This window comes from Podarcis muralis, chromosome 9 (assembly GCF_964188315.1).
Source record: "Podarcis muralis chromosome 9, rPodMur119.hap1.1, whole genome shotgun sequence".
NCBI lineage: Eukaryota > Metazoa > Chordata > Lepidosauria > Squamata > Lacertidae > Podarcis > Podarcis muralis.
Genome location: NC_135663.1, coordinates 6095874 through 6122781, shown reverse-complemented (window position 1 = coordinate 6122781; position 26908 = coordinate 6095874). Strand labels below are relative to the sequence as shown.

Genomic DNA, 26908 nt, shown 5'->3' with positions numbered 1-26908 from the left:
TGTAAATCACCCTAAGAATGAGATAAGCCAACAGGCGCATGGTCAGCCAAGCCAGTTGCTATGACAACAGCCTATTGCCACCCATATAAGTGATTCTGGCACATCAGCTCATTGTGTCCGGGGTCTTGTGCTGTGTGTTGGGGTCAGGCTTGTGAAGTGAGGGAGTCTGTTCGGAAGTATTGATTTGGAGTCTGTGTTACGTCTTCAACTGCTGGAGCAGCAGAGATACTTTCTACTGGTATGTATATATCTGCAAAAGCTGTATGTATCAACATCCGGAACTGTTTTACTGAAGCCTTGTCTTCTGCCACAGTAAACGATTGGGACCTTAGGCTGCCTCTGTGGGGTGAGCGGAACTGGGGGCAACTTCCGCTACCTGGGTATCTCACCTCAGATCGCCAAGACATCCCCGTTCCAGACTTTCCTCCTTGTGCAAGGCAGGTTACTCATCTCCTGGAGTAACGTTGCACACAGAAGCTAAGGTGGCTGAAAATGAGGAAGAATCAGTCCCTTCTCCACCCACCGCAATGAAGACCCAACAAGTGTATTTAAAATCCTGCTAATGTTTTGACCTGTTTACAATGATTTTGTGTATACATTATAAACATTTCCCATTCTTTTTAAACTTTCTTGTCTTCTTGATTCCTGAGCTTCCAGACGTATGGCTGTTTTGTGGTGGCTGCAATCGTGGCAGAGGAGGAGGACGCAAAGGGGGGGAGGGAGTGGAGGGGGCGGGGCCAGAGTGAGAGGGGCGGGGCCTCCATCGAGGTCATGATGTTGCGTCGATGCAAAGGGGAGCTACGAAGGGTATAAAGAGCCAGGTGGTCCAGGAAGGAGTCAGAAGCCAGGAGAGGAAGACAGCCTGCGAGCGGGATTTGCAAGCCCACCAAGATGCCTGAGACCTCTCTTCTAGTCTATGTCCTCTGCCTACTCACCTTGTCTTCGGCATGCTATATCAGGAACTGCCCTCGGGGAGGAAAGAGATCAGTCTCAGACATCCAGAATTGGCATTGGCGAGGAAAGAGAGAAGTCATAGAACGCAAAGAATACAGACTGGTAGGGGGGAGAGAGAGAGAGCGGGAGAGAGAGGGGAGAGGATCTCAATTGATGCACCTGCAAATCTCAATTGATGCGCCTGTCTCCGAAAGGGACTGCTTTTCTGCTCCTTTGCTGGGGGAATTGTTCCAAAGGTGTCTTTGTGTCCCTAATCCCTTTTCTGCTTTCCTCTGCCTCTCAGACCTGTTTCTGCTCTACAGGGATGGAGCACTGCTCCTTATGGAAGAGAGAGAGGTGCTGCAACTACTGTAGCAAAAGAGTGAAGGAATGCTCCCTCAAGGCTGCAGAGAAGACCCTTCCTTTAAAGCAGTGTTTCCCAACCGGTGTTCCGCGGCACACTAGTGTGCCGTGGAACGTTGCCTTGTGTTCCGTGGGAGGGAGGCGAGCGAGTCGGGCGGCGAGAGGAAGGGCGGCGGCGGCGAGCACACGCGGGGCGGCGAGCGAGCTCCCTCCCACATCCCATCGCCGCTCGCTTCGGCCAGCCTACTGGAGGAAGGCACGAAAACCTCGCGCATGTGCAGGCCTTCCGCCTGCGACAGCCCAGTAGGCCGGCCGAAGCGAGCGGCGATGGGATGTGGGAGGGAGCTCGCTCGCCGCCCCGCGTGTGCTCGCCGCCCGACTCGCCCGCCTCCCTCCCACGGCACACCAGCCTACCTCCGTGGGAGGGAGGCGGGCGAGTCGGGCAGCGAGAGGCGGGGCGGCGGCGGCGAGCACACGCAGGGCGGCGAGCGAGCTCCCTCCCACATCCCATCGCCGCTCGCTTCAGCCGGCCTACTGGAGGAAGGCGCGAAAACCTCACGCATGCGCAGGCCTTCCGCCTGCGACAGCCCAGTAGGCCGGCCGAAGCGAGCGGCGATGGGATGTGGGAGGGAGCTCGCTCGCCGCCCCGCGTGTGCTCGCCGCCCGACTCGCCCGCCTCCCTCCCACGGCACACCAGCCTACCTCCGTGGGAGGGAGGCGGGCGAGTCGGGCGGCGAGAGGCGGGGCGGCGGCGGCGAGGAGAGGCCGCCCAGCGCGGGGCTCTCGCCGTCTGCCTACCTGGCTGCCTGCGAGCTCGGCGGGCAGTGCTTCCGCCCGCAGCGCCCGCCTCGCGGCTCTCATTCCCTGCCCCTGCCAAAGCTCACCCAGCCAAGCCGCGCTCTCCTTCCTGCCTCGCTTTGCTGCCTCCTCCCCCCCACCCCCAAAGCTTGGAGGTTCCCCGGCAGGAAGGAGGGAACTTAATCCTCTCCAAGGGCTGCGGAAAACAGACATGCAAATGGGGGCTTGCCAGCTCTTCAAGCGCCGCCGGCTTTCTTCGGGAATTACCGCCCGCCGAGCCCGGTAACGCTGACAGGCCGAGCCGCGGGGCTTGGCAGCACAGCCGGCAGAGTGTGGGAAAGGGCGGCTGCCACGCGCCGGGCAAGGCGAGACTCGACGGGGAGGACACCGGCAGCAGGGCCCCCCCCCAGAAACCCGCTCCGGGCAGGTAATTCACAGAGAGTGGGCAGAAGGAAGCCTTAAAGGCTTCCTCTTCCTCCTCCTCCTCTCGTTCTTGCTCCTCTTCCTGGCAAAAGGGCTGCTGAGACCCCTTCTCTCTTGGGTGCCGGTGGGTGCTGTGACGTTGACGCTGCTGTGGCAAGTGCCTTTACTTAGCAGAGTGCATTCCCCTTTACACAGGAGGGGAGGGGAAAAAATTGAAACTTACACTTTCATGCATCCCTCCCGGCGCGACGCTGCGCGCTGACGTCACGGGGCTGTAATGGTGGTGTGCCTCGAGATTTTTTTCATCAAACAAGTGTGCCTTTGCCCAAAAAAGGTTGGGAAACACTGCTTTAAAGGACATTTAAAGCGCACCCGCCCCAAATCCTGGGAATGGCAGTCTACCCCTCACAGAGCTACAATTCCCAGGACCCTTAACAAACTACAATTCCCAGGATTATTTAGGTGCTTTAAAGGTGTTCTGAACACACGGGTTGTGTGCTGCCGTAGATTTATATGTCTATATGAGAGGGAGATAAGACAGTAAGCATCTTAGGAAAGACTTTAATTTAGTAATGGTGCAGGGATCTCGAAGCACAGCTTTCAACCTTGAATGCCGGCCCATTTCTGTTGCCTGTGTTAACTGCTGCTCTTCTCTGTACTTCTGTTCCCTAGAGAAGCTTGCAGGGATAGCAGAGCCAAGTGTGGTTGCTTGGGGTTCAGATTTGGCCCACAGCTTGCCACTAACCCATAGGTTAGACATGTGTCAGTCTCTTTATTTATCTGTGAGCTGGACATTGTGAAACCCTCCCTCAAGGGAAGCAACAAGGTCATGCTCTGTGCACAACTCATGCACTAGAAACATTGCAGATTAGATTTTAAAGTATTTTTCATACCAGCACTTGTACTGAAGCATTTACTCCCTTTCAACGCTCTTTTCCAAGCTGCATGGCAGGTACTCTGCCTTCCTGCAAGACCATTCCTTTGCAAGGGCCTCAATTTATGCCTCAATAATTAAATGTGAGTTCAGTGCAAGCCTAGACATAGCGACTCAAAAGTAAGCCTTATTGAGTTCAGTAGGACTTGCAACCAGGTAAGTCAGTACAGGATTGAAACTGTTATCGCACAAAGCAAGGGTGGGGATGCTGAGGTCCTCCAGATGTTGTTGGACTACAACTCCCAGTATCCTCTGGGGCATTTGGCCATGTTCTCTGGGGTCTGATGTGAGCTGCATTGCAACACCAGCTAGAGAGCCGCATGTCCCCCACCCCTGACTTTAAGCTTCAGCACCTACTTAAAACACTTTTCTTTTATTTAGATGATTTTAATACTTTTTGCAAATTGCTTAAAGGCTTCCTTACAATCAAGCGGGATATAAAATTTGTTAAAGAAATACATATTAATTGGTTGTGATCAGCTTGTTGAGCCAAACGTTCACATTGGCACTCGGTTCAAATGAAGATTCCTGGTGTGATTGGAGTAAAAAGAAAGTCCATTTCTGAACTTTGCTAAATAGAAAACAGATTCAGAGAGAGGCACATCACTCTGCCTGGTAGATGTGGTGAGAAATATAAAATATAAAATGATTAACTAATACAATGCCTGTATGAAATGGGGAGAGGGAGAGCAATGTGACCACCTGGAACTCCTTCGAGAAAAGGTAGGATATAAACGTTGTCATAATCATGATAATGTGTATTAAATTCAGTGTGTCTACCCTGAGTAACGTTAAGTGGGATGTGACCCATGGTGTTTAGACCTAGGACAATATGCTTAGGACTGTAGCCTCAAATGGTTTTGAAAGGGGAATTAGAGAAATCCATCCTGGGGGATGTACGATTTATTGATTTGGCGTGACCCCCGCTAATTGATTTACGGTCCCCAATTAGCTCTTTATGGCCGGTCCGGCACACTTCCTCTGCGAGACTCTGCTCCGTCTCCAGTCGCTCCAGTCACGCCTCAGCAGAGTGAACACAGCGGTAAAACTGTCACTTAGCTTCACTTAGCTTCCGACAAACACACAGAGCCCGGTTTGTCTATTTACAGTCCTTTATTCCGACATTCCCCAGCAAACTGCGACCTTCTCCCTCAAAGAACAGAGAAGAAGAGAGAAAACTCCTCCCAGCTTCGAAAGCTGACGTCAGAATGCTGAGGCATCATGGGAACAACTTAACCTGTTAAGTTCCAAACCCCATACCCCCTCTTGCCGCACATTCTGACAAGACCTTTTTGAGTTCAACACCTTTCCCTTTGCCTTGTGCCCCTTCCCGGCATCTTTCCCAGGCACCTGTTGAACCCCTTCAACACTCCCAGAATCACACTGTGCGAAACTTGCCCACGCACCTGTGACCTGATACCTCTCCGGTGGAACACCCTTTGTGGCCCGAGAAGACCGCCTGGGCACAAACTGAGGTGTTTCATCTGAACTTCCCTCTGACCCACTTGGGCCAGCAGTTGTGTCTTCTCCGTCAGACTCTTCCCCCTCTGACTTGACAACCCGTCTGTGAGCTTTCTCCATTACGCTAACCGGAGATAAAGCCTCACACCTGGACACTCCTTTCACAACCCTTGGAGATGCCCAAACCTGCCTTGAACCCTGATCCTGGAACTGGTCCCCATCACCGGGATCAGCCTCTGCCTCCCTTTCCTCCCTTTCCTCCTCAGAATCAGACAGACATTCTGAGAGAAAATCAGGACCATCCCCAGGCCGTGAACAACCACCCTGCTCACAGAACTCAGCATGCTTGCTGACCAGCAGCTTGGTCTGATCACCCTCTGGGTATGCAAACTTCCACCCATTGGTTGCAGGATCATACCCACAGAAGATCATTTCCTGAACCTTTGGACCACCTGCCTTCCGCTGAGCTGTTGGTACCGGCACGAAAGCCTTGGACCCGAACACGCGGAAGAAATGCACCTGTGGCTTTTTCCGGTGCAACAGAAAAAACGGTGTTTCCCCTATAACGTGGTTATAGGACCTGTTAAAAACAAAGTTGGCAGCTTTCCAAGCTTCACTCCAAAAGCTCTGAGGCAGCCCAGAGTCACACAGCAAAACCCTGACAGCTTCAGCCAGTGTTTCACTCCTGTGCTCTGCCACGCCTCTCCCTTGAGGAGACTTTGCACCCGTCACCTGGTGACGTATTCCCTTTTCCTTGAAAAACTCCTTCAGAGCAGACCCAGTAAACTGTGACCCTCGGTCGCTCTTGAACCCTTGCACCCTGGTGGAGAACCTTAGTTCCACCTCCGCAACCCAATCCTGGATCAGTTGCGCCGCCTCTCCCTGTGATTTGAGAGAGAAACACCAGCCAACCTGGCTGTGGTCATCTGTCAGCGTCAGCAAAAACCTGGCCCCACCCAGACTCTCACACCTCATGGGTCCTGACAGATCTGTGTGAACAAGCTCAAAGGGCTCTTTGGCTACCCTCCCAAACCCGGGAAAACCATGTACCTTTGCACCTTTGCATGCCCTGCACCTTAGGGACCTCCCACATTCCCGGAGTTTGCACCCTTTTGTGCACCTGGACAACTTCTGCACATCTTTCAAACAAGCATGAGACATTCTCCTGTGCCACACATGAACACATGAATCATGACTGGGAACCTTAGCACACTGCGCCTGTGCTTTTCCAGCATTCCCACCACCCTCCAGAGGTGACTCCAGAACAAAGAAATTGTTCTTGCTTTCCACGTTGACAAGTTGTCTCCCCCCTCTGAAAATGGAACAGGTGTCATTTTCAAAGCAAATTTTGTACCCCTGCTTCAAAAGAGCTGGTACAGATAATAGACAACAATTCAGTCCCGGCACAACGTAGACCTCTAGCTCCTCCTGTAAAGGAGAAAAAAACATGTTAGCCACATCAGAAACTGATTTTCGTGTTCCGTCTGCGAACATCACAGTGATTCCAGTTGAAACAGCCCTGCAGTTCCGCATTTCGCCAGCAGGCTTGCTTATCAGGTGACGACTGACAGTAGTATCCAAAACCCAGCGTGTCACCGTGTCCTGGCTGGAGTTGTTCTTCACAGTTGCCATAGAAGCAGTGATAAGAAAACAACCCTCCCCAGTGTCTGAGCCACGTCCTTCCCTTGCGTTCCCACGCTGGCCTCCTCTCCGAGACTGATTCCCATGGGAAACGACCTTGGAAATTTCCTGCCTTGCCTCTCTGCTCCGGTGGGGGCAATCTCGACGCAAGTGGTCAGCTGACGTGCAAATGTAGCAACGACGAGTGGAAAAACACTGCCCGGGGCTCCTTCCAGCTGGCCTGGCCCTCCTTCTTCCGGAAAAGCACTCCTTGCCAGCTCCGCCCCCTCTGAACCGCCACTCCACTCCAGCACGTACAGTGGAAAACTTTTTAAACGTGCCTTTGGAATTCTTCGCCCCCCCCCCGACCTGCTCACCAGTGCTCCTTGAGGCTAAAACATCAGGAACAGGGGCTCCAGCCATCTCTAGGCTTCTCATTACTTCTCCAGGGCTCTGGCCTCCTGCTGAAGTTTCACGCAAACGTCTCAGCACATCCCCAGGCAGCCCTTGCTGACTTTACGCCCTTGCCCAACTTCTTAGAGTGAGCTTTTCAGACGGAATGTCCTTTTTCTTCCCGGGGCCCCAAGCTTACTCACCAGCTTATTCAGCACCCGTTCTCAGCTGCTCTGAGCTCCGCAGCTACTCCTTGCCTCTTAGCAACAGGCAAAAAACTCACCGCCTCCTGCCGCAGCTTCTCTGCTTCAAACCGCAGACTTCAAAGCTTTCCGGCAGCCTCCAGTGAGAGCTTTACGATCGGTAATTAGGCTACCCATAACCTGTACGATTTATTGATTTGGCGTGACCCCCGCTAATTGATTTACGGTCCCCAATTAGCTCTTTATGGCCGGTCCGGCACACTTCCTCTGCGAGACTCTGCTCCGTCTCCAGTCGCTCCAGTCACGCCTCAGCAGAGTGAACACAGCGGTAAAACTGTCACTTAGCTTCACTTAGCTTCCGACAAACACACAGAGCCCGGTTTGTCTATTTACAGTCCTTTATTCCGACATTCCCCAGAAAACCCCTGGGCTCACCGCAGCCATGGCAAACTGCGACCTTCTCCCTCAAAGAACAGAGAAGAAGAGAGAAAACTCCTCCCAGCTTCGAAAGCTGACGTCAGAATGCTGAGGCATCATGGGAACAACTTAACCTGTTAAGTTCCAAACCCCATAGGGGACAGGTCTGTGTTAGCCAGCATGGTTGGATGAAACCTTCAGCTTCAGAGGTAATATACCTCTGAATACCAGTAGCCAAGGCAGGGACAGGGATTCCCCTGCTTGTGGGGTACCTGGCAGCACCCGGCTTGTTGCTGTGGGACAGGGAACGTTGGTCTGGATGGATTTTCGTGAGCCCTGCTGGATCAGACCAAACACCAATCTAGTTCAGCATACCTGTAGTCACGTTGCCGTAGCCAAACTCGAACTCAGCACCACCCATTCTCTCTCTGTCTATCTCTCTGTCTCTCTCTCTCTCTCAGTGCATCACCTGTGGTCCTGAAATGAAAGGAAACTGCTTTGGCCCCAGCATCTGCTGCGGAGAAGAATTTGGCTGCCTCATTGACACCGAGGAAACTCAGCGCTGCCTGGAGGAAAATGCCCTGCCTGACCCCTGCACGTCCGGCTGGAAGTGGTGCGGTGAAGACGGGAGGTGTGCAGTGCCGGGCACATGCTGCACTGTCGGTAAGGGTATCCGTGTGTGAGAGATGAAGCTCAGCAAGAGGGGGTGCTGGAGAGAGGAAGGGGAATCTGAGTCAGAAAAGTCAAGTGGAAAACCACCGCCAAGGCAAAGACACATTAACAAGTCATGACCAAGGATCATTTAGTACGACCCCTGCAATGCAGGAATCTCAACTAGATCATACAAGACAGATGACCATCCGACTTACCATTAAAAACTTCCAATGCCAAGCAGCTCTTACACTCAGAACGTTCTTCCTAATGTTTAGTCAGACTCTTCTGTCTTGTATTTGAATCTATTGCTTTGGGTCCTGGAGCAGCAGAAAAGAATCTTGCTCCGTCTTCCATGGGGCAGCCCATCAGATATTTGAAGACGGCTCATATCACCTCTCCGTCTTCTCTTCCCCAGGCTAAACATACCCAACACTCCTTCAACCATTCCTCATCAGGCTTGGGTTCCAGACCCTTGGTCACCCTGTTTGCCCTCTTCTGAACACATTCCAGCTTGTCAATATTAATCTGTGGTGACCAGAGTTGGACACAATGATCCAGGTTGGGTCTGAGCAAGGCAAAATAGAATAGTATTGTTACTTCCTTTGACCTGGACACTAGACTTCTGTTGATGCAGCTTAGATTAGCATTCACTTTTTTTGCTGCTGCATCACACTATTCTCTCACGCTAAGCTTGTGGTCTACTAAGACCCCAAGATCCTTTTCACATGTTCTACAGTCAAGCCAGGTGTCACCCATCCTATATTTGTGCACCTGGTTATTCCTGCCTACGTGTCAAACCTTACATTTGTCCCTATGGAAATTCATTTTTAAAAAAAGTTTGGGCCCAGTTCTCCAATCTGTGAAGCTCATCTTCAGTCCTGATTCTCTGAGGTTTTAGCTACCCCTCCCAGTTTGGTGTCATCTGCAAATTTGATGACACCCCACTTGTCCTTTTCTCCCAGGATTGCAAGGAACCATTGGGGAGTTCTTTTGGGCCTCAGTTAGTCAAACAGCTACAAATCCACCTAACAGTTCACATCCTCTAGGCCACAGTTTACCAGCTTCACTGCAAGAATACCAGGGGAGACTTTGTGACCAGCCCAAAAGGCTTGCCAGAAGATTAAAGCACAGGAATTTTTATATGTGTTTACTCTTTTCTTCCACAGAGAGCTGCACCGAAGATGAGGAATGCGTGCGTCCCTGAAGTCCGCGGGGAGGCAGCCTCCAAAACATCGGTTCTCCAACTTGTATTTCAGAACGCCCTCAGAAAAAGAAGAATCCGAAGAATATCCTAAATAGCGTAAAGAAAAAATAAAAATTTGGAGACGGAAATGTAAACACACAGCAAATAATAAAAGTCTTTTATTGCATTGTGTTGCATGTTTTGTCCTGTGTCATATATGCAGGGAAACGCTTGATATTTTCAAATACATGGTGGGGAAACTTTGGGCCCCTTAACGCTGGTGTTTTATTGCAGCTGTGTTCTGGACACAAATCCACACTGGTAGTGAATTCAGCCTGCTTTAGTTGGTTAGAACAATAGAGTGCAATTATTTTGCTGTAGAGGGAAGAAAGAAAACCATGATGAGAGGAAGCCAGTAATTAAAAGTTCCTTCCCCTTTCAGGGAAGAAGAAGGCTCAATTCTAAGACAATTTGTATGTACCGTATTTTTTGCTCTATAGGACACACTTTTCCCCCTCCAAAAATGAAGGGGAAATGTGTGTTTGTCCTATGGAGCGAATGCAGGCTCCTTGGCTTCAGCGATAGCAACGCGAAGCCTCCGAATCACAGAGGGTGCGCTCCCTCCGTGCTTTGACGTGCTTTCGATGAGCACCGACCCCTCTCACTCTCCAGGCTTCAGGAGTTCCCGCCGTGCTCCAAAGGCTTGCAGGCTGAAGCCTCAAGCCCGGGGAGCGCAGCGCCAACTCCCACTGCACTCCCCGGGCTTCAGGCAGCTATCCACAAGCCTTAGGAGCGCGCCCCCAGCCCCGCAAGCTCCGGGAGCGGCAGCAAGGCTGCACGCAACCTTGCCGTCGCTCCCGAACCTGTTCTGGTGGCTGGGGTCGGGGGAAGCTTGGGCTTCCCCCGCCCCAGCCCCACGGCTAAAAACCAAGCCAAGACAGTGAGCGGGATCCATCCCTCTTGCTGTCTTGGCTTCTGCCAAAGCCGCGCACAGTCTCTCCCGGGTGGAGAGGTTGCGCACGGCTAAAGAGGAAGCCAAGACAGCCAGCGGGATGGATCCTGCTTGCTGTTTTGGCTTCTTTGCTCTTTGGGGCTGGGGGGGGGAATAATTTTTTTTCTTTATCCCCCCCCCCTAAAAACTAGGTGCGCCCTATGGTCCGGTGCGCCCTATGGAGTGAAAAATACGGTAATGCTTCAGCTGCCCCATGCAATTAAGATAAAATTAGATGCACCTTGGAAGCAGAAGCCTGCAATTAGGAAGCAATTAGAAGCAGAAGTCACAAGAAGGAAACTTCTAATTCAGATTGCAGGGGAACGCTGCTCAACAGAATTCCTTCTGAGTACAGTAAATGTAATAGAAGGAGTTTGGCTTTGGGAATGGGCATTGCCTGATAATATAGCATTCTATATAGTGTTGTACCTAGGGATGCGGGTGGCCCTGTGGTTAAACCACAGAGCCTAGGACTTGCCAATCAGAAGGTCGACGGTTCGAATCCCCGTGATGGGGTGAGCTCCTATTGCTCGGTCCCTGCTCCTGCCAACCTAGCAGTTCAAAAGCACATCACAGTGCAAGTAGATAAACAGGTACCACTCCGGCGGGAAGGTAAATGGTGTTTCTGTGTGCTGCTCTGGTTCCACTTTCAGATGTGTTATGTACTGAGCTGAATCCTAGAACAATAGGATCCATAATGCAGCAGTCTGATTGGTCCGCAGGAGCCACCCAATCCAGCTCCAGGTGGAAGTGAATCAGCGACCTGATTGGCCTACAGGAGCAGCCCGGAATTAGCCAATTACGTGGGGCCCATTGTGTAAATAATGTATATATAGCTAGACGTTTTGGGGAAAGTTTCATTCATTGCTACTATGAGCTGAACAAAGAGCATGAAATTCACACTCAACGCCGAGTATATTTCAAGACGATTGTAGAAAAACACCACAAAAGGGCCATAACTTGAAGATAACCTCCAAGCACCAGCCACCCTGACCTAGCATCTCCTTTATTCTCTTCTGAGTCAGGAATAAAAGGTCTTGCATGATTGCCGCTCTCTCTAATGCAACTGCTTTTTCAGTAATTTCCTTAATGCAGTCTGGAAAACTGATCTTCTTCCTTACCTAACAGCTGCCTTTAAGCCAAGGTGGTTATGACCAGAACAACATAACAAATTAGCATTTCCCTCTTGCTGGGCTTGAAGAAGAAAACCAACTTAAGGGAAAGCAGAGCTGGTGGAATGGTGTTAAAAAAGACAAGCTGACCTTCAGATTGGACCACACTCTGCTTTTCAGACCTGCTTTTCATCCAGATTAATCGGTCATTCGGACAGAGTAGTCAGCTGCAAAAGAAGGCAGGACTTTGCACCTTAGTATTTAGTACTATTAAAGATGCAGGAGTCTTGTCATTGCCCTATACTTAGGACCAATGAGAAATACCTAGTGCCCTTGTTCTGTTAGTGCAATGATTTATGTGCACGGTAGAAATACCACCCTCCCTTTCTCCACCTCTGCCCACCTCCTGCACTTTCCCCAGACCTGCCCTGGAGGGTTGGAGGAAGCCCAGAACAGATTTAACAGAGCATGGGATACAAAACCAGAGGTGCCACAGTCTCAAATTATGCTTCATTTGGAGATCTGGTTTTGGTAGGGGCAAAAGCTCAAACCCTCCAAGTGCCCCTATTTTCAAGGGACAGTCCTGGATTTATAGAAGCCGTCCTGGGTTCTGATTTGATCCCAGAATGCCCCACTTTTCCTTAGGATGTCCCTGTTTTCATCGGAGAAATGTTGGAGGGTATGGGTATTGGCGACCCCCCCCCCAAGTCAAGGAGATAAGTAACTCCACAACCTTTAGAAGGCAGCCCTTGATAGTGTAGGAGTGCAAATATCCAGAGATGTAGTGATCAGGTGGGATTGCTATGAGGAATTATAACAAATATAGAGTAAGCCATCTGTGTCAGCAATGAAAGCATTGCGTTGACTGGGTTTAAACTATTTTGATATGATTTTTGATCAATCTACACCTCTGCATCTCTGGCCCTTTTGACTCTACTGCCCATTTCTCTCTCCTCACGTCACGTACACAGCAGTACACAGCAGTTGCTTCGCCAGGCAGGCATCCTGTGCCATAAAGATAGTAGGCAAGTTACTTTGATGTAGTTTTCTTATATATAATCTTAAGATGTTAATCTTGGAGCCAGGAAACAGATCTCACATGAAGGTGGTAGTGATCTGGTCTTTCTGGCCATCCTTCTTATCATGTTTATTTCTCACCTCTGGGGTTGCCAGATGCACCCCTTTGTAGTTCTCAAGTTATTTACTACCCCTTTGTAGTTCTCAATTTATTTACCCCAAAATATATGCATGCTAATTAGTGTTGTAGTGTAACTTTTTCCCCACGTGGGTTTGATGAAATGCTCAGAGGAAATATGATTGGTTCTTACGAGCACTGTGTAAAAGATTCTTTTGCTAATAAAATGGCCTGGTGAGGGGTGTGGTGTACGCACTTTCTCCGAGAGCCTTGCTGGTCAAAGCCTCGTGTCTTGTTTTTAATCAGGGTCCAGTCCTTCCTTTACTTTGCAAACGCAACAGATAGGGAAGATTTTTTAAATTGTTTAATGTTTTATTATGTTTTTATATACGTTAGAAGCCACCCAGAGTGGGCAGGGTATAAATAATAACATTTATTATTATTATTATTATTATTATTATTATTATTGACGTCCCTATTTTCATTGGGGAAATGTTGGAGGCTGTGAAATCTGTCCACAATACATTCTCTGTTCCTCCTCCCCAAAGACCTGCAATACAATCACTGCCCTTCAGAGTTGCTGTATTAATAGGTGAATTTGGTAAAGGTAAAGGTAAAGGGCCCCTTCATGGATCACTGCCTTGCTGTGGCAAAGGGGCTTGAATAACTCAGAGAAGCTATGAACTATGCTGAGCAGGGCACCCAAGATGAACAGGTCATAGTGGAGAGTTTTGACCAAACGTGATCCACCTGGAGGAGGAACCGGCAAGCCACTCCAGTATCCCTGCCAAGAAAACTCCATGGACAAAGACAACAGGCATATAAAAGTTATGACGCTGGAAGATGAGCCCCTCAGGTCGGAAGGCGTCCAACATGCTACTGAGGAAGAGCGGAGGACAAGTACAAGTAGATCCAGAGCTGATGAAGCGGCTGGGCTAAAGCCGAAAGGACGTTCAGTTGCGAATATGCCTGGAAGCGAAAGGAAAGTACAATGCTGTAAAGAAAAATATTGCATAGGAACCTGGAATGTAAGAACCATGAACTTGGGTAAGTTGGAGGTGGTCAAAAATGAGATGGCAAGAATAAATATTGACATCCTGGGCATCAGTGAACTAAAATGGACGGGAATGGGCGAATTCAGTTCGGATGACCATCATATCTACTACTGTGGGCAAGAAACCCGCAAAAGAAATGGAGTGGCCCTCATAGTCAACAAAAGAGTGGTGAAAGCTGTACTGGGATGCAATCTCAAAAATGATAGAATGATCTCGATACGAATCCAAGGCAGACCTTTTAACATAACAGTAATCCAAGTTTATGCACCAACTACTGGTGCTGAAGAAACTGAAATTGACCAATTCTATGAAGACTTACAACACCTTATAGAAGCGACACCAAAGAAGGATGTTCTTCTCATTATAGGGGATTGGAATGCTAAAGTAGGGAATCAAGAGATAAAAGAAACAACGGGCAAATTTGGCCTTGGAGAGCAAAATGAAGCAGGGCAAAGGCTAATAGAGTTCTGTCAAGAGAACAAGCTGGTCATCACAAACACGCTTTTCCAACAACACAAGAGACGACTCTACACGTGGACATCACCAGATGGGCAGCATCGAAATCAGATTGATTATATTCTCTGCAGCCAAAGATGGAGAAGCTCAATACAGTCAGCAAAAACAAGACCTGGAGCTGACTGTGGCTCAGATCATCAGCTTCTTATAGCAAAATTCAAGCTTAAACTGAAGAAAGTAGGAAAAAACACTGGGCCGGTAAGATACAATCTAAATCAAATCCCTTATGAATACACAGTGGAAGTGAGGAACAGGTTTAAGGATTTAGATTTGCTAGACAGAGTGCCTGAAGAACTATGGATGGAGGCTCGTAACATTGTACAGCAGGCAGCAATGAAAAGCATCCCAATGAAAAGGAAATGCAAGAAAGCAAAGTGGCTGTCCAATGAGGCCTTACAAATAGCGGGGGAGAGAAGGCAAGCAAAATGCGAGGGAGATAGAGAAAGATACAGGAAATTGAATGCAGATTTCCAAAAAATAGCAAGGAGAGATAAGAAGGCCTTCTTAAACGAGCAATGCAAAGAAATAGAGGAAAACAACAGAATGGGAAGAACCAGAGATCTGTTCAAGAAAATTGGAGATATGAAAGGAACATTTCGTTCAAAGATTGCCATAATAAAGGACAAAAGTGGTAAGGACCTAACAGAAGCAGAAGACATCAAGAAGAGGTGGCAAGAATACACAGAGGAATTATACCAGAAAGAAATGGATGCCTCGTACACCCCAGGTAGTGGGGTTGCTGACCTTGAGCCAGACATCCTGGAGAGTGAAGTCAAATGGGCCTTAGAAAGCACTGCAAATAACAAGGCCAGTGGAAGTGATGGTATTCCAGTTGAACTATTTAAAATTTTAAAAGATGATGCTGTTAAGGTGCTACACTCAATATGCCAGCAAGTTTGGAAAACTCAGCAGTGGCCAGAGGATTGGAGAAGATCAGTCTAGATCCCAATCCCAAAGAAGGGCAGTGCCAAAGAATGCTCCAACTACTGCACAATTGCACTCATTTCACACGCTAGCAAGGTTATGCTTAAAATTCTACAAGGAAGGCTCAAGCAGTATGTGGACCGAGAACTCCCAGAAGTGCAAGCTGGATTTAGAAGAGGCAGAGGAACCAGAGACCAAATTGCAAACATGCGCTGGATTATGGAGAAAGTTAGAGAGTTCCAGAAAGACATCTACTTCTGCTTCATTGACTATGCAAAAGCCTTTGACTGTGTCGACCACAGCAAACTATGGCAAGTTCTTAAAGAAATGGGAGTGCCTGATCACCTCATCTGTCTCCTGAGAAATCTCTATGTGGGACAAGAAGCTACAGTTAGAACTGGATATGGAACAACTGATTGGTTCAAAATTGGGAAAGGAGTGCGACAAGGCTGTATATTGTCTCCCTGGTTATTTAACGTATATGCAGAATTCATCATGCGAAAGGCTGGGCTGGATGAATCCCTAGCCGGAATTAAGATTGCTGGAAGAAATATCAACAACCTCAGATATGCGGATGACACAACCTTGATGGCAGAAAGTGAGGAGGAATTAAAGAACCTTTTGTTGAGGGTAAAAGAGGAGAGCGCAAAATATGGTCTGAAGCTCAACATCAAAAAAACGAAGATCATGGCCACTGGTCCCATCACCTCCTGGCAAATAGAAGGGGAAGAAATGGAGGCAGTGAGAGATTTTACTTTCTTGGGCTCCGTGATCACTGCAGATGGTGACAGCAGTCACGAAATTAAGAGACGCCTGCTTCTTGGGAGGAAAGCAATGACCAACCTAGACAGCATCTTGAGAAGTAGAGATGTCACCTTGCCAACAAAGGTCCGTATAGTTAAAGCCATGGTTTTTCCAGTAGTGATGTATGGAAGTGAGAGCTGGACCATAAAGAAGGCTGATCGTCGAAGAATTGATGCTTTTGAATTATGGTGCTGGAGGAGACTCTTGAGAGTCCCATGGACTGCAAGAAGATCCAACCTCTCCATTCTGAAGGAAATCAGCCCTGAGTGCTCACTGGGAGGACAGATCGTGAAGCTGAGGCTCCAATACTTTGGCCACCTCATGAGAAGAGAAGACTCCCTGGAAAAGACCCTGATGTTGGGAAAGATGGAGGGCACAAGGAGAAGGGGACGACAGAGGATGAGATGGTTGGATAGTGTCTTCGAAGCTACAAACATGAGTCTGACCAAACTGTGGGAGGCAGTGGAAGACAGAAGTCCCTGGCGTGCTCTGGTCCATGGGGTCACGAAGAGTCGGACACGACTAAACGACTAAACAACAACAACAAAAGGTAAAGGGACCCCGACCATTAGATCCAGTCATGACCAACTCTGGGGTTGCAGCGCTCATCTCGCTTTACTGGCCGCGGGAGCCGGCGTACAGCTTCCGGGTCATGTAGTGAAATATACTCGGAGTCAAGAGTGGATTTCATGCTCTTTATTCAGCTCATAGTGGTGAGGAGGAATGAAAGTTCCCCCAAAATATTTGCTTTATATACATTATTTACACTATGGGCTGCACGTGATTGGCTATTTTTGGGATTCTCCTGTAGGCCAATCAGGTTGTGGGTTCACTTCCACCTGGAGCTGGATTGGGTGGCTCCTGTGGACCAATCATGCTGCTGCATTGTTCTAGGACCAATCACACTGCTGCATTCTGAATCCTATTGTTCTAGGACCAATCAGACTGCTGCATTTTGGGTTTTTTTATATAATAATTTTTATTAAGTTTTCCATTTTAACAACCCAATTAAATCACATTAAATATTCCAAATTGTACAAATACATATCATAAAGTCCAAATATTTTGCCAAATTATAATTTTTTTGTTGGGGGTTCCCATGCTTCGAGTTCAGTGGGGTCCCATCATCTCATGTTTCTACTGCCTTGAGTGTCCAATAGTCCTTTCTTTAAATCTTCTTGTTGTAATCCTTCTTTCTTTCATAGCCTCTGAGTTGTTTCCACAGGCGAGCTGAAGTGAGCAATAATATACTTCTGTATGAACTTTGTATGACTCTCCTTTTTTTTTTTTTTGCAGCTGGTCCTCACACGCTGGTGTTTATGCTGAATCCATCCAAAGGTCCTTCTCGGGTGGCAGACGCCATCTTTTCTCAGTTCCGATGAAATAAAATCTAGGCGTTTGCTCATTAATTTTCTCAGACAGGTTGCACCAAACATTAGTCTTTCCAGAGGAGGTTTGCCAAATCTTGAAATACAGATATAATATCAAAGTAAGAGCTTGCCTCCCCCTATGACTATCAATCTCTGCAACTCAGTCTGTCTCATAATGGTGGATCCCGATTAACTAGTGTGTACAGGAGAGCCTTTTATCTTCTTCCAAATATTTCAAAGAACAAAGGCTTTAGTTAATATTATTATTTCCACACAGTTTATATTTTCCGATCTCACTTGTTATAAGTAATGTAGACGGTTCTTCGGGGGAGGGGAGGGTTGTTAAGTAGTATTGTAGTAGGAAAAGAAAAAGTTTTACCCCCCCCTCCTTTCTGTTCCGTTTCAACATACCAGCATAGATGTTATTCTTTGATATTTTCTTTCTTCCACTCCATCACTCTTGGCACCTCAGTGGCTGGCTTAATTAGCAGATTAAATACCCTTTCTTCACTCGAAGCATGTCCATAATTCTTATATCCAATCTTTTATCTTAAGAAATGGAACTTGGAGCGCTCACAGAGACAGCATCCAGGAGATCTGAGCTCCCTCGAGGGCTTTCCATCCAGTGTCCCCACCCCCTCCTTCTTTATGAACTTGGGGGTGGTTTGTGGGCAGCCGCAGATGAGACTGCATCTTCCCTTCCACCGGGAAGAATTTGGGAGGCTGATTACTTCCATCTCAGCCTCTAAATTACCTCGTGTGAGCTGGAGAGAAGGTATTGTCGGCCATCTTCCGTGGCGCCCCTAGCGGAACCCCCCCAGACTGCTGCATTTTGGATCCTATTCAACTCAGTACATAACATGTGACCAGCATGACTAAGCTGCTTCTGGTGAACCAAACAGAGCAGCTGTTTACCTTCCCGCTGGAGTGGTACCTATTTATCTACTTGCACTTTGACGTGCTTTCGAACTGCTAGGTTGGCAGGAGCAGGGACCGAGCAACGGGAGCTCACCCCGTCACGGGGATTCGAACCGCCAACCTTCTGATTGGCAAGTCCTAGGCTCTGTGGTTTAACCCACAGCACCACCCTAGCAATAATACAGTAACATGCAACCCACCACTAAATTTGATGCTGTTGTTGTTGCTGTTTATTGTCTTAAACATATATATATAATTGAGAGACCGGCTTATCCCTTAAACACCCAGCAGAAGGCCGTGGTCCACAGGGCAGTTTCTCCTGTAAGTTCCCAAGATCTCAGAGCCCCTCTCCGGAGTAACTCAGACCAGGGCTTTTAGTGTGGCTGCCCCTGTTCTGTGGAATAGCAGTCCTGTCATGATAGGACAGACAGCTGCCATCTGCCCTTTCTGGAAACAGCCAAATGCATTTTTGTTCTGACAGGCTTTCCTGGCTGGCTAAGTGGATTTTTACCAAGAGTGTCAACTTGTCAGGGTTTCAGTCTTGTTTCAAATGCATTTGTTGCTTTTTTGCGTCTTTAACTGTTTTTAATTACCGTATTTTTCGCTCTATAACACGCACCCAACCATAACAATCACATAGTTTTTAGAGGAGGAAAACAAGAAAAAAAAAATTATAAACGAAACAGTGGATGTATGATTTTTGTGGTTCATGCTGTGGCCACAGACATGTGATCTGACGGTGAGTTTGGAGTAGCCCAATGCAAAAATCCTGAGGATCCATGTGGATCCATGCTTTGTAACCACGTTTTAGGTGGGGAGGGAAGGAAAAGCACTCAAGGGACAAGGAGCACGCGTGGGGTGGGTGGAGAAGGATGCTGCTAATAATGCAGGCGAGGGGTTTAAGGGGAGAAGGAACACGCGTGGGGTGGGTGGAGAAGGATACTGCTAATAATGCAGGCGAGGGGTATAAGAGGAGAAGGCTCCTCTCCTCTCCCACTTTGCTCCTTTGAAGCAAGCAGGCTCTGCTTCTCTCACACCTCCCCGGCTTAGCAAGCTGAAAAACTTTGCTGCTATTTAGCGAGCTGAGTGGGGAGGAGAGAGGGACAGAGAGCATGGTTGCTTTAAAGGAGCCAACCGGACAGGAGCCGCTTACACTTGTGTAAGCGGCTCCTCTCCTCTCCCGCTTTGCTCCTTTAAAGCAAGCAGGCTCTCTGTCCCTCTCTTCTCCCCACTCAGCGGCTCTTCTCCCGCTTTGCTGTTTCAAACCAAGCCACGGAGGAGGGAAGGAAGGGGAACCATGGATCCTCTGCTCATGACTACAGTAGATCCCCCCGCCATCCGTAGGCATTTGCTCCATAACACACACAGACATTTCCCCTTACTTTCTAGGAGGAAAAAAGTGAGTGTTATGGTGCAAAAAATACAGAATCTTCGGTGCACATCACCTTGAGGAGGCAGCTTAGAAGGCGATTGATAAATCAGTTATGATTAGAATAAGAATGTTTTGAGAGATGTTAGTTTTAGCATGGCAGTGGATGGGGCAGCAACCTCACAGGCGGTGATGATCTCTCTTATGGGAGCAAAGCCTTCATCAAATTAATCACATTAGGAGGGCATTGGCTCATTTGCACAGGATCTCTTGGCTCATTTGCACCGTGTTGTGCTATGAGCTGCTGTGCTCTGCCTCCCTTCTCCTTCCCTTGTCTGCTCCTGTCTAGCTTAAAGGCTGGAGACGCGGGATAGCTTTTTCCAGAGTTAAAGTTCACTGAACAGGGAGAAAAGCTGAATGATTTATGGTGCGTACTTTGATTCCACTTCTGCCTTAGTTGGGTGAACATACACAGTGGTACCCCAGTTTTCAAATGTCTCAGTTGACGAACATTTCGGTTTTCAAACACCGTAAACCTGGAAGTAAATGCTTTGGTTTTCAAACATGCCTTGGAAGTCGAAAATGCGGCCTCTGTATTGAGTTTTCCAAATTGAGTTTTTTGTTTTCGAACTTTTTGGAAATCAAAACGGTCTTCCAGAACAGATTACGTTCGAAAACCGAGGTATCACTGTACAGTGGTACCTCGGGTTAAAAACACCTCAGGTTACAAATGCTTCGGGTTACAAACTCTGCTTACCCAGAAGTAGTACCTCGGGTTATGAAGTTTGCCCCAGGATGAGACTGGAAATCGCACAGCGGTGGTGCGGTGGCAGCAGCAGGCCCCATTAGCGAAAGCGCGCCTCAGGTTAAGAACGGTTTCGGGTTAAGAATGGACCTACGGAATGAATTCACATTAGTTCAGATCTGCTTAAGTAGAAGAGACAATGAGACCACAGACAAAAAAATATTTGCACTGGTTTGTCATCACTCTGCTTGAGAGAAAGTGGATGTCTGGAGGAATCAGGGCTTGCTGAATGCAACCTCTCATAGAATCATAGAATCTTAAGAGTTGGAAGGGATCCCAAAGGTCATCTAATCTCAGGTAAAGCATCCATGACAGATGGCCATCCAACCTCTGCTTAAAAACCACCAAGGAAGCAGAGGCCACCACCTCTCATGGGAGTCCATTCCACTGTCGAACAGTTCTTACTGTCAGAAAGTTTTTCCGAATGTTTAGTCGGAATCTCCTTTCTTGAAACTTGAAGCCATTGGTTTGAGTCCTACCCTCCAGGGCAGGAGAAAACAAGCGTGTTCCCCCCTTCATGTCACAGCCCTTAAGATATTTGAAGATGCCTATCATATCTCCTCTCAGTCTCCTCTTTTCCAGCCTAAACATACCCAGTTCCTTCAAGTGTTCATCATATAAGGCTTAATTTTCAGCCCCTTGATTATGCAGCTGTTAAGGATGAAGAGGTCTTCCCCTGGGTTGGGAGAGAGCTGCCCCCCCACCTCTGTTTTGGGGTGCCTATCAATAATGCACACACACCACAAATGCCTATCCTACTTTTCTACCAAGGCAGATTTCAATAATATTGAAAGACAATCAATCATAAAATATGTGCAGAATCTGGGAAGTGATAAACCACTTTCACTTTTAGCCACCAGCTAAAGCCACTTTCAGGGATGCGGGTGGCGCTGTGGGTTAAACCACAGAGCCTAGGACTTGCCGATCAGAAGGTCGGCAGTTCGAATCCCCGCGACGGGGTGAGATCCCGTTGCTCGGTCCCTGCTCCTGCCCACCTAGCAGTTCGAAAGCACGTCAAAGCGCAAGTAGATAAATAGGTACCACTCCGGCGGGAAGGTAAATGGCATTTCCGTGCACTGCTCTGGTTCGCCAGAAGCGGCTTGGTCATGCTGGCCACATGACCCAGAAGCTGCACGCTGGCTCCCTCGGCCAATAAACCGAGATGAGCGCCGCAACCCCAGAGTTGGGCACAACTTGATCTAATGGTCAGGGGTCCCTTTACCTTTAAAGCCACTTTCAGATGCTGATCAAGGAACATACCTACTGACCTGTCCCAACCTAGCCGTCCTTCAAAGTTTGCATGATCCAAAGATGAATCAGTCTGAAAGCAAGGGAAAGCATCCCTAGATCATTAGACATTTGTACTGCCTCAGAATGAAAGATTGTGCATGGTCGCAATTTCAGGTATGCAAAGGTGGCAAGAGTTTGTAGGACAAGAATTTTATCATCCCTGCTGTCCCACCAGGGCCGTCTTAAGCATATCCGGCGCTGTGGTCCAAAGATCCCCCCGGCGCCCCCCCCCCCCGGCAACTCCAAAACAAGGGAGAGGGTGGTGGAAAATCTCCTCTGCCTCCCCCACTGCCCCGATCAAGCGGGCAGTGGCGATCAAGCAGGAAAACGTGCTGGCAGACATACTCTCCAGCGTCAGGCGCCCAAAAAGGCAGCCCAGGAAGGCTGCGCAACCGGGAGCAGGGCCATCTTTAGCAGAGACTTGGGAGGGAAGCTGCGCACCTGCCAGCCAAATAGCTAGCGAGGCGTGCAGGGAAAGGGGAGGCTGCCAGCAAAGCTGCGCAGCTCCCCCACTCTCTAGGGTGCCCCAGAGAGGCTGGCGCCCTGGCGCAATGTACCACTAACACCAATGGGAAAGACAGCTCTGTGTCCCACAGCTGCAAAGTTAATGGAATTCAGTTTGAAAAGCTCCACTTTGGGACTCAGCTACATTAGTAAAAAACAGTGATTTGAATGTGCTATAAACACGCAACACCAGATGTTGGCAGCCTCTCTCTGAGCTGGCTGATAGCAGCACCTCCTCGGACCCTCAGATGACTCCTCCGGTAACAGGAACACCAACGCAGCATTCTTGAGGAGCAGGTCCTGGTGCTGTGGACTCACAGCTGCTCATGTGAGCACCCAAACCCAGCAGAGTAAAACAGAAGCGAAGCTGCGGAGGTTTTGCAGCACACCTAATGTATTTCTACTAATTAGCCAAATAAAAGAACATAGCAAACATGTACGAGAGGAGCAGCTGCAAATTTCATTTGCAAATTTTTATTTTTTCTTTACGCTATTTAGGATATTCTTCGGATTCTTCTTTTTCTGAGGGCGTTCTGAAATACAAGTTGGAGAACCGATGTTTCGGAGGCTGCCTCCCTGCAGACTTCAGGGACGTACGCACTCCGGATCTTCAGTGCAGCTCTCTGTGGAAGAGAGGAGTAAAAACAAATATGAAATTTCCTGTGCTTTAATCTTCTGGCAAGCCTTTTGAGTTGGTCACAAAGTCTCTCCTGGTATTCTTGCAGTGAAGCTGGTAAAATGTGGGCTAGAGGATGTGAACTGCTAGGTGGATTTGTAGCTGTTTGACTAACTGAGGCCCAAAAGGACTCCCCTATGGTTCCTCCCAATCCTGGGAGAAAAGGACTGCTGCAGGGTTCTGTCCTGGGCCCCTTGTTGTTCAACATGACTTGGGTGAAGGCATAGAGGGGATGATCATCAAATCTGTAGATGACACCAAACTGGGAGGGGTAGCTAAGACCTCAGAGAATCAGGACTGAAGATGAGCTTCACAGATTGGAGAACTGGGCCCAAACTTTTTTTAAAAATGAATTTCCGTAGGGATAATGTAAGGTTTGACACGTAGGCAGGAATAAACAGGTGCACAAATATAGGATGGGTGACACCTGGCTTGACTGTAGAACATGTGAAAAGGATCTTGGGGTCTTAGTAGACCACAAGCTTAGCGTGAGAGAATAGTGTGATGCAGCAGCAAAAAAAGTGAATGCTAATCTAAGCTGCATCAACAGAAGTCTAGTGTCCAGGTCAAAGGAAGTAACAATACTATTCTATTTTGCCTTGCTCAGACCCAACCTGGATCATTGTGTCCAACTCTGGTCACCACAGTTTAATATTGACAAGCTGGAATGTGTTCAGAAGAGGGCGAACAGGAATTAATGAAGGTTAGAAAAATGTTGGATTGGTTATTAAGGGGTTAAAAGCAGTAAGGGATAATTGGAAGAAAATATTTGTTACTAAAATTATTGTAAAAGTAGGGAAAGGATTTGCTGAAAATTGAATCTGAAATTAGAATACAGAAAGGGAAGGTATGAGGAAGTCGTGAAAGTAAGCTTAAAGAAAGTAAAAATTGAGGTTATACGTGTTTTATCTTTTGTACTTTTTTTTTTTCTCTTTTCTTTTCTTTTTTCTTTTTATGCTATGGTGTTTGTTAAAACTTCAATAAAAATTTATTTTAAAAAAAAAAACAGAAGAGGGCGAACAGGGTGACCAAGGGTCTGGAACCCAAGCCTGATGAGGAATGGTTGAAGGAGTGTTGGGTATGTTTAGCCTGGGGAAGAGAAGACGGAGAGGTGATATGAGCCGTCTTCAAATATCTGAAGGGCTGTCCCATGGAAGACGCAGCAAGATTCTTTTCTGCTGCTCCAGGACCCAAAGCAATAGATTCAAACACAAGACAGGAGAGTCTGACTAAACATTAGGAAGAACGTTCTGCTGCTGAACCCTCTGAGCGTAAGAGCTGCTTGGCAATGGAAGTTTTTAATGGTAAGTCGGATGGTCCTCTGTCTTGTATGATCTAATTGAGATTCCTGCATTTCAGGGGCCGTACTAAATGACCCTTGGTCATGAATTGTAGCAGTTAATGTGTCTTTGCCTTGGCGGTGGTTTTCCACTTGACTTTTCTGACTCACATTCCCCCTCTTCCTCTCTCCAGCACCCCCTCTTGCTGAGCTTCATCTCTCGCACACGGATACCCTTACCGACAGTGCAGCATGTGCCCGGCACTGCACATCTCCCGTCTTCACCACACCACTTCCAGCCGGATGTGCAGGGGTCAGGCAGGTCATTTTCCTCCAGGCAGCGCTGAGTTTCCTCGGTGTCAATGAGGCAGCCAAATTCTTCTCCGCAGCAGATGCTGGGGCCAAAGCAGTTTCCTTTCATTTCAGGACCACAGGTGATGCACTGTGAGAGAGAGACAGACAGAAAGACAGACAGACAGAGAATGGGTGGTGCTGAGTTCGAGTTTGGCTACGGCAACGTGACTACAGGTATGCTGAACTAGATGGGTGTTTGGTCTGATCCAGCAGGGCTCACGAAAATCCATCCAGACCACCGTTCCCTGTCCCACAGCAACAAGCCGGGTGCTGCCAGGTACCTCACAAGCAGGGGAATCCCTGTCCCTGCCTTGGCTACTGGTATTCAGAGGTATATTACCTCTGAAGCTGAAGGTTTCATCCAACCATGCTGGCTAACACAGACCTGTCCCCCAGGATGGATTTCTCTAATTCCCCTTTGAAAACCATTTGAGGCTACAGTCCTAAGCATATTGTCCTAGGTCTAAACACCATGGGTGACATCCCACTTAACGTTACTCAGGGTAGACACACTGAATATTAATGCACATTATCATGATTATGACAACGCTTATATCCTACCTTTTCTTGAAGGAGTTCAAGGTGGTCACATTGCTCTCCCTCTCCCCATTTCATACAGGCATTGTATTAGTTAATCATTTTATATTTAATATTTCTCACCACATCTACCAGGCAGAGTGATGTGCCTCTCTCTGAATCTGTTTTCTATTTAGCAAAGTTCACAAATGGACTTTCTTTTTACTCCAATCACACCAGGAATCTTCATTTGAACCGAGTGCAAATGTGAACGTTGGCTCAACAAGCTGATCACAACCAATTAATATGTATTTCTTTAACAAATTTTATATCCTGCTTGATTGTAATGAAGCCTTTAAGCAACTTGCAAAAAGTATTAAAATCATCTGAATAAAAGAAAAGTGTTTTAAGTAGGTGCTGAAGCTTAAAGTCAGGGATGGGGGACATGCCGCTCTCTAGCTGGTGTTGCAATGCAGCTCACATCAGACCCCCAGAGAACATGGCCAAATACCCCAGAGGATACTGGGAGTTGTAGTCCAACAACATCTGGAGGACCTCAGCATCCCCACCCTTGCTTTACTTTACCATCCTGTAATTACTTACCTGGTTGCAAGTCCTACTGAACTCAATAAGGCTTACTTTTGAGTCGCTATGTCTAGGCTTGCACTGAACTCACATTTAATTATTGAGGCATAGATTGAGGCCCTTGCAAAGGAATGGTCTTGCAGGAAGGCAGTGTACTTGCTATGCAGCTTGGAAAAAGAGCATCAAAAGGGAATAAATACTTCAGTACAAGTGCTGGTATGAAAAATGCTTATAAATTTAATCTGCAATGTTTCTAGTGCATGAGTTGTGCACAGAGCATGACCTCGTTGCTTCCCTCAAGCGAGGGTTTCACAATGTCCAGCTCACAGATAAATGAAGATACTGACACATGTCTAACCTATGGGTTAGTGGCAAGCTGTGGGCCAAATCTGAACCCCAAGCAACCACACTTGGCTCTGCTATCCCTGCAAGCTTCTCTAGGGAACAGAAGTACAGAGAAGAGCAGCAGTTAACACAGGCAACAGAAATGGGCCGGCATTCAAGGTTGAAAGCTGTGCTTCGAGATCCCTGCACCATTACCAAATTAAAGTCTTTCCTAAGATGCTTACTGTCTTATCTCCCTCTCATATAGACATGTAAATCTACAGCAGCGCACACCCCGTGTGTTTAGGACACCTTTAAAGCACCTAAATAATTCTGGGAATTGTAGTTTGTTAAGGGTCCTGGGAATTGTAGCTCTGTGAGGGGTAGACTGCCATTCCCAGGATTTGGGGCGGGTGCACTTTAAATGTCCTTTAAAGGAAGGGTCGTCTCTGCAGCCTTGAGGGAGCATTCCTTCACTCTTTGGCTACAGCAGTTGCAGCACCTCTCTCTCTTCCATAAGGAGCAGTGCTCCATCCCTGTAGAGCACAAACAGGTCTGAGAGGCAGAGCAAAGCAGAAAAGGGATTAGGGACACAAAGACACCTTTGGAACAATTCCCCCAGAACCAGCAAAGGAGCAGAAAAGCAGTCTCTTTCGGAGACAGGCGCATCAATTGAGATTTGCAGGTGCATCAACTGAGATTCTCTCCTCTCTCTCTCTCCTACCGGTCTGTATTCTTTGCGTTCTATGACTTCTCTCTTTCCTCGCCAAGGCCAATTCTGGATGTAGCTAGCTGAAGACAAGGTGAGTAGGCAGAGGACATAGACTAGAAGAGAGGTCTCAGGCATCTTGGTGGGCTTGCAAATCCCACTCGCAGGCTGTCTTCCTCTCCTGGCTTCTGACTCCTTCCTGGACCACCTGGCTCTTTATACCCTTCATAGCTCCCCTTTGCATCAACGCAACACTTCTATCATGACCTCGGTGGAGGCCCCGCCCCTCT

At 48.0% G+C, this 26908-nt stretch overlaps 2 protein-coding genes across 2 annotated transcripts; one reads left to right on the top strand and one right to left on the bottom strand.

The window, feature by feature from the left end:
• Nucleotides 1–527: 527 nt before the first annotated feature.
• LOC114604749 (oxytocin-neurophysin 1-like) lies at nucleotides 528–17301 on the top strand. Its single transcript, XM_077934592.1, has 4 exons — nucleotides 528–544; nucleotides 831–1056; nucleotides 7941–8208; nucleotides 17216–17301. The coding sequence occupies exons 1-4, from the start codon at nucleotides 528–530 to the stop codon at nucleotides 17299–17301; spliced, it is 597 nt and encodes a 198-aa protein (XP_077790718.1).
• A 5347-nt stretch (nucleotides 17302–22648) lies between these two features.
• Nucleotides 22649–26809, bottom strand: LOC114604558 (neurophysin 2-like). Its single transcript, XM_077934603.1, has 3 exons — nucleotides 26634–26809; nucleotides 24371–24572; nucleotides 22649–22798 (listed from the first exon to the last, which is right to left on the bottom strand). The coding sequence occupies exons 1-3, from the start codon at nucleotides 26754–26756 to the stop codon at nucleotides 22761–22763; spliced, it is 363 nt and encodes a 120-aa protein (XP_077790729.1). The 5' UTR covers nucleotides 26757–26809; the 3' UTR covers nucleotides 22649–22760.
• Between the last annotated feature and the right edge of the window lie 99 nt (nucleotides 26810–26908).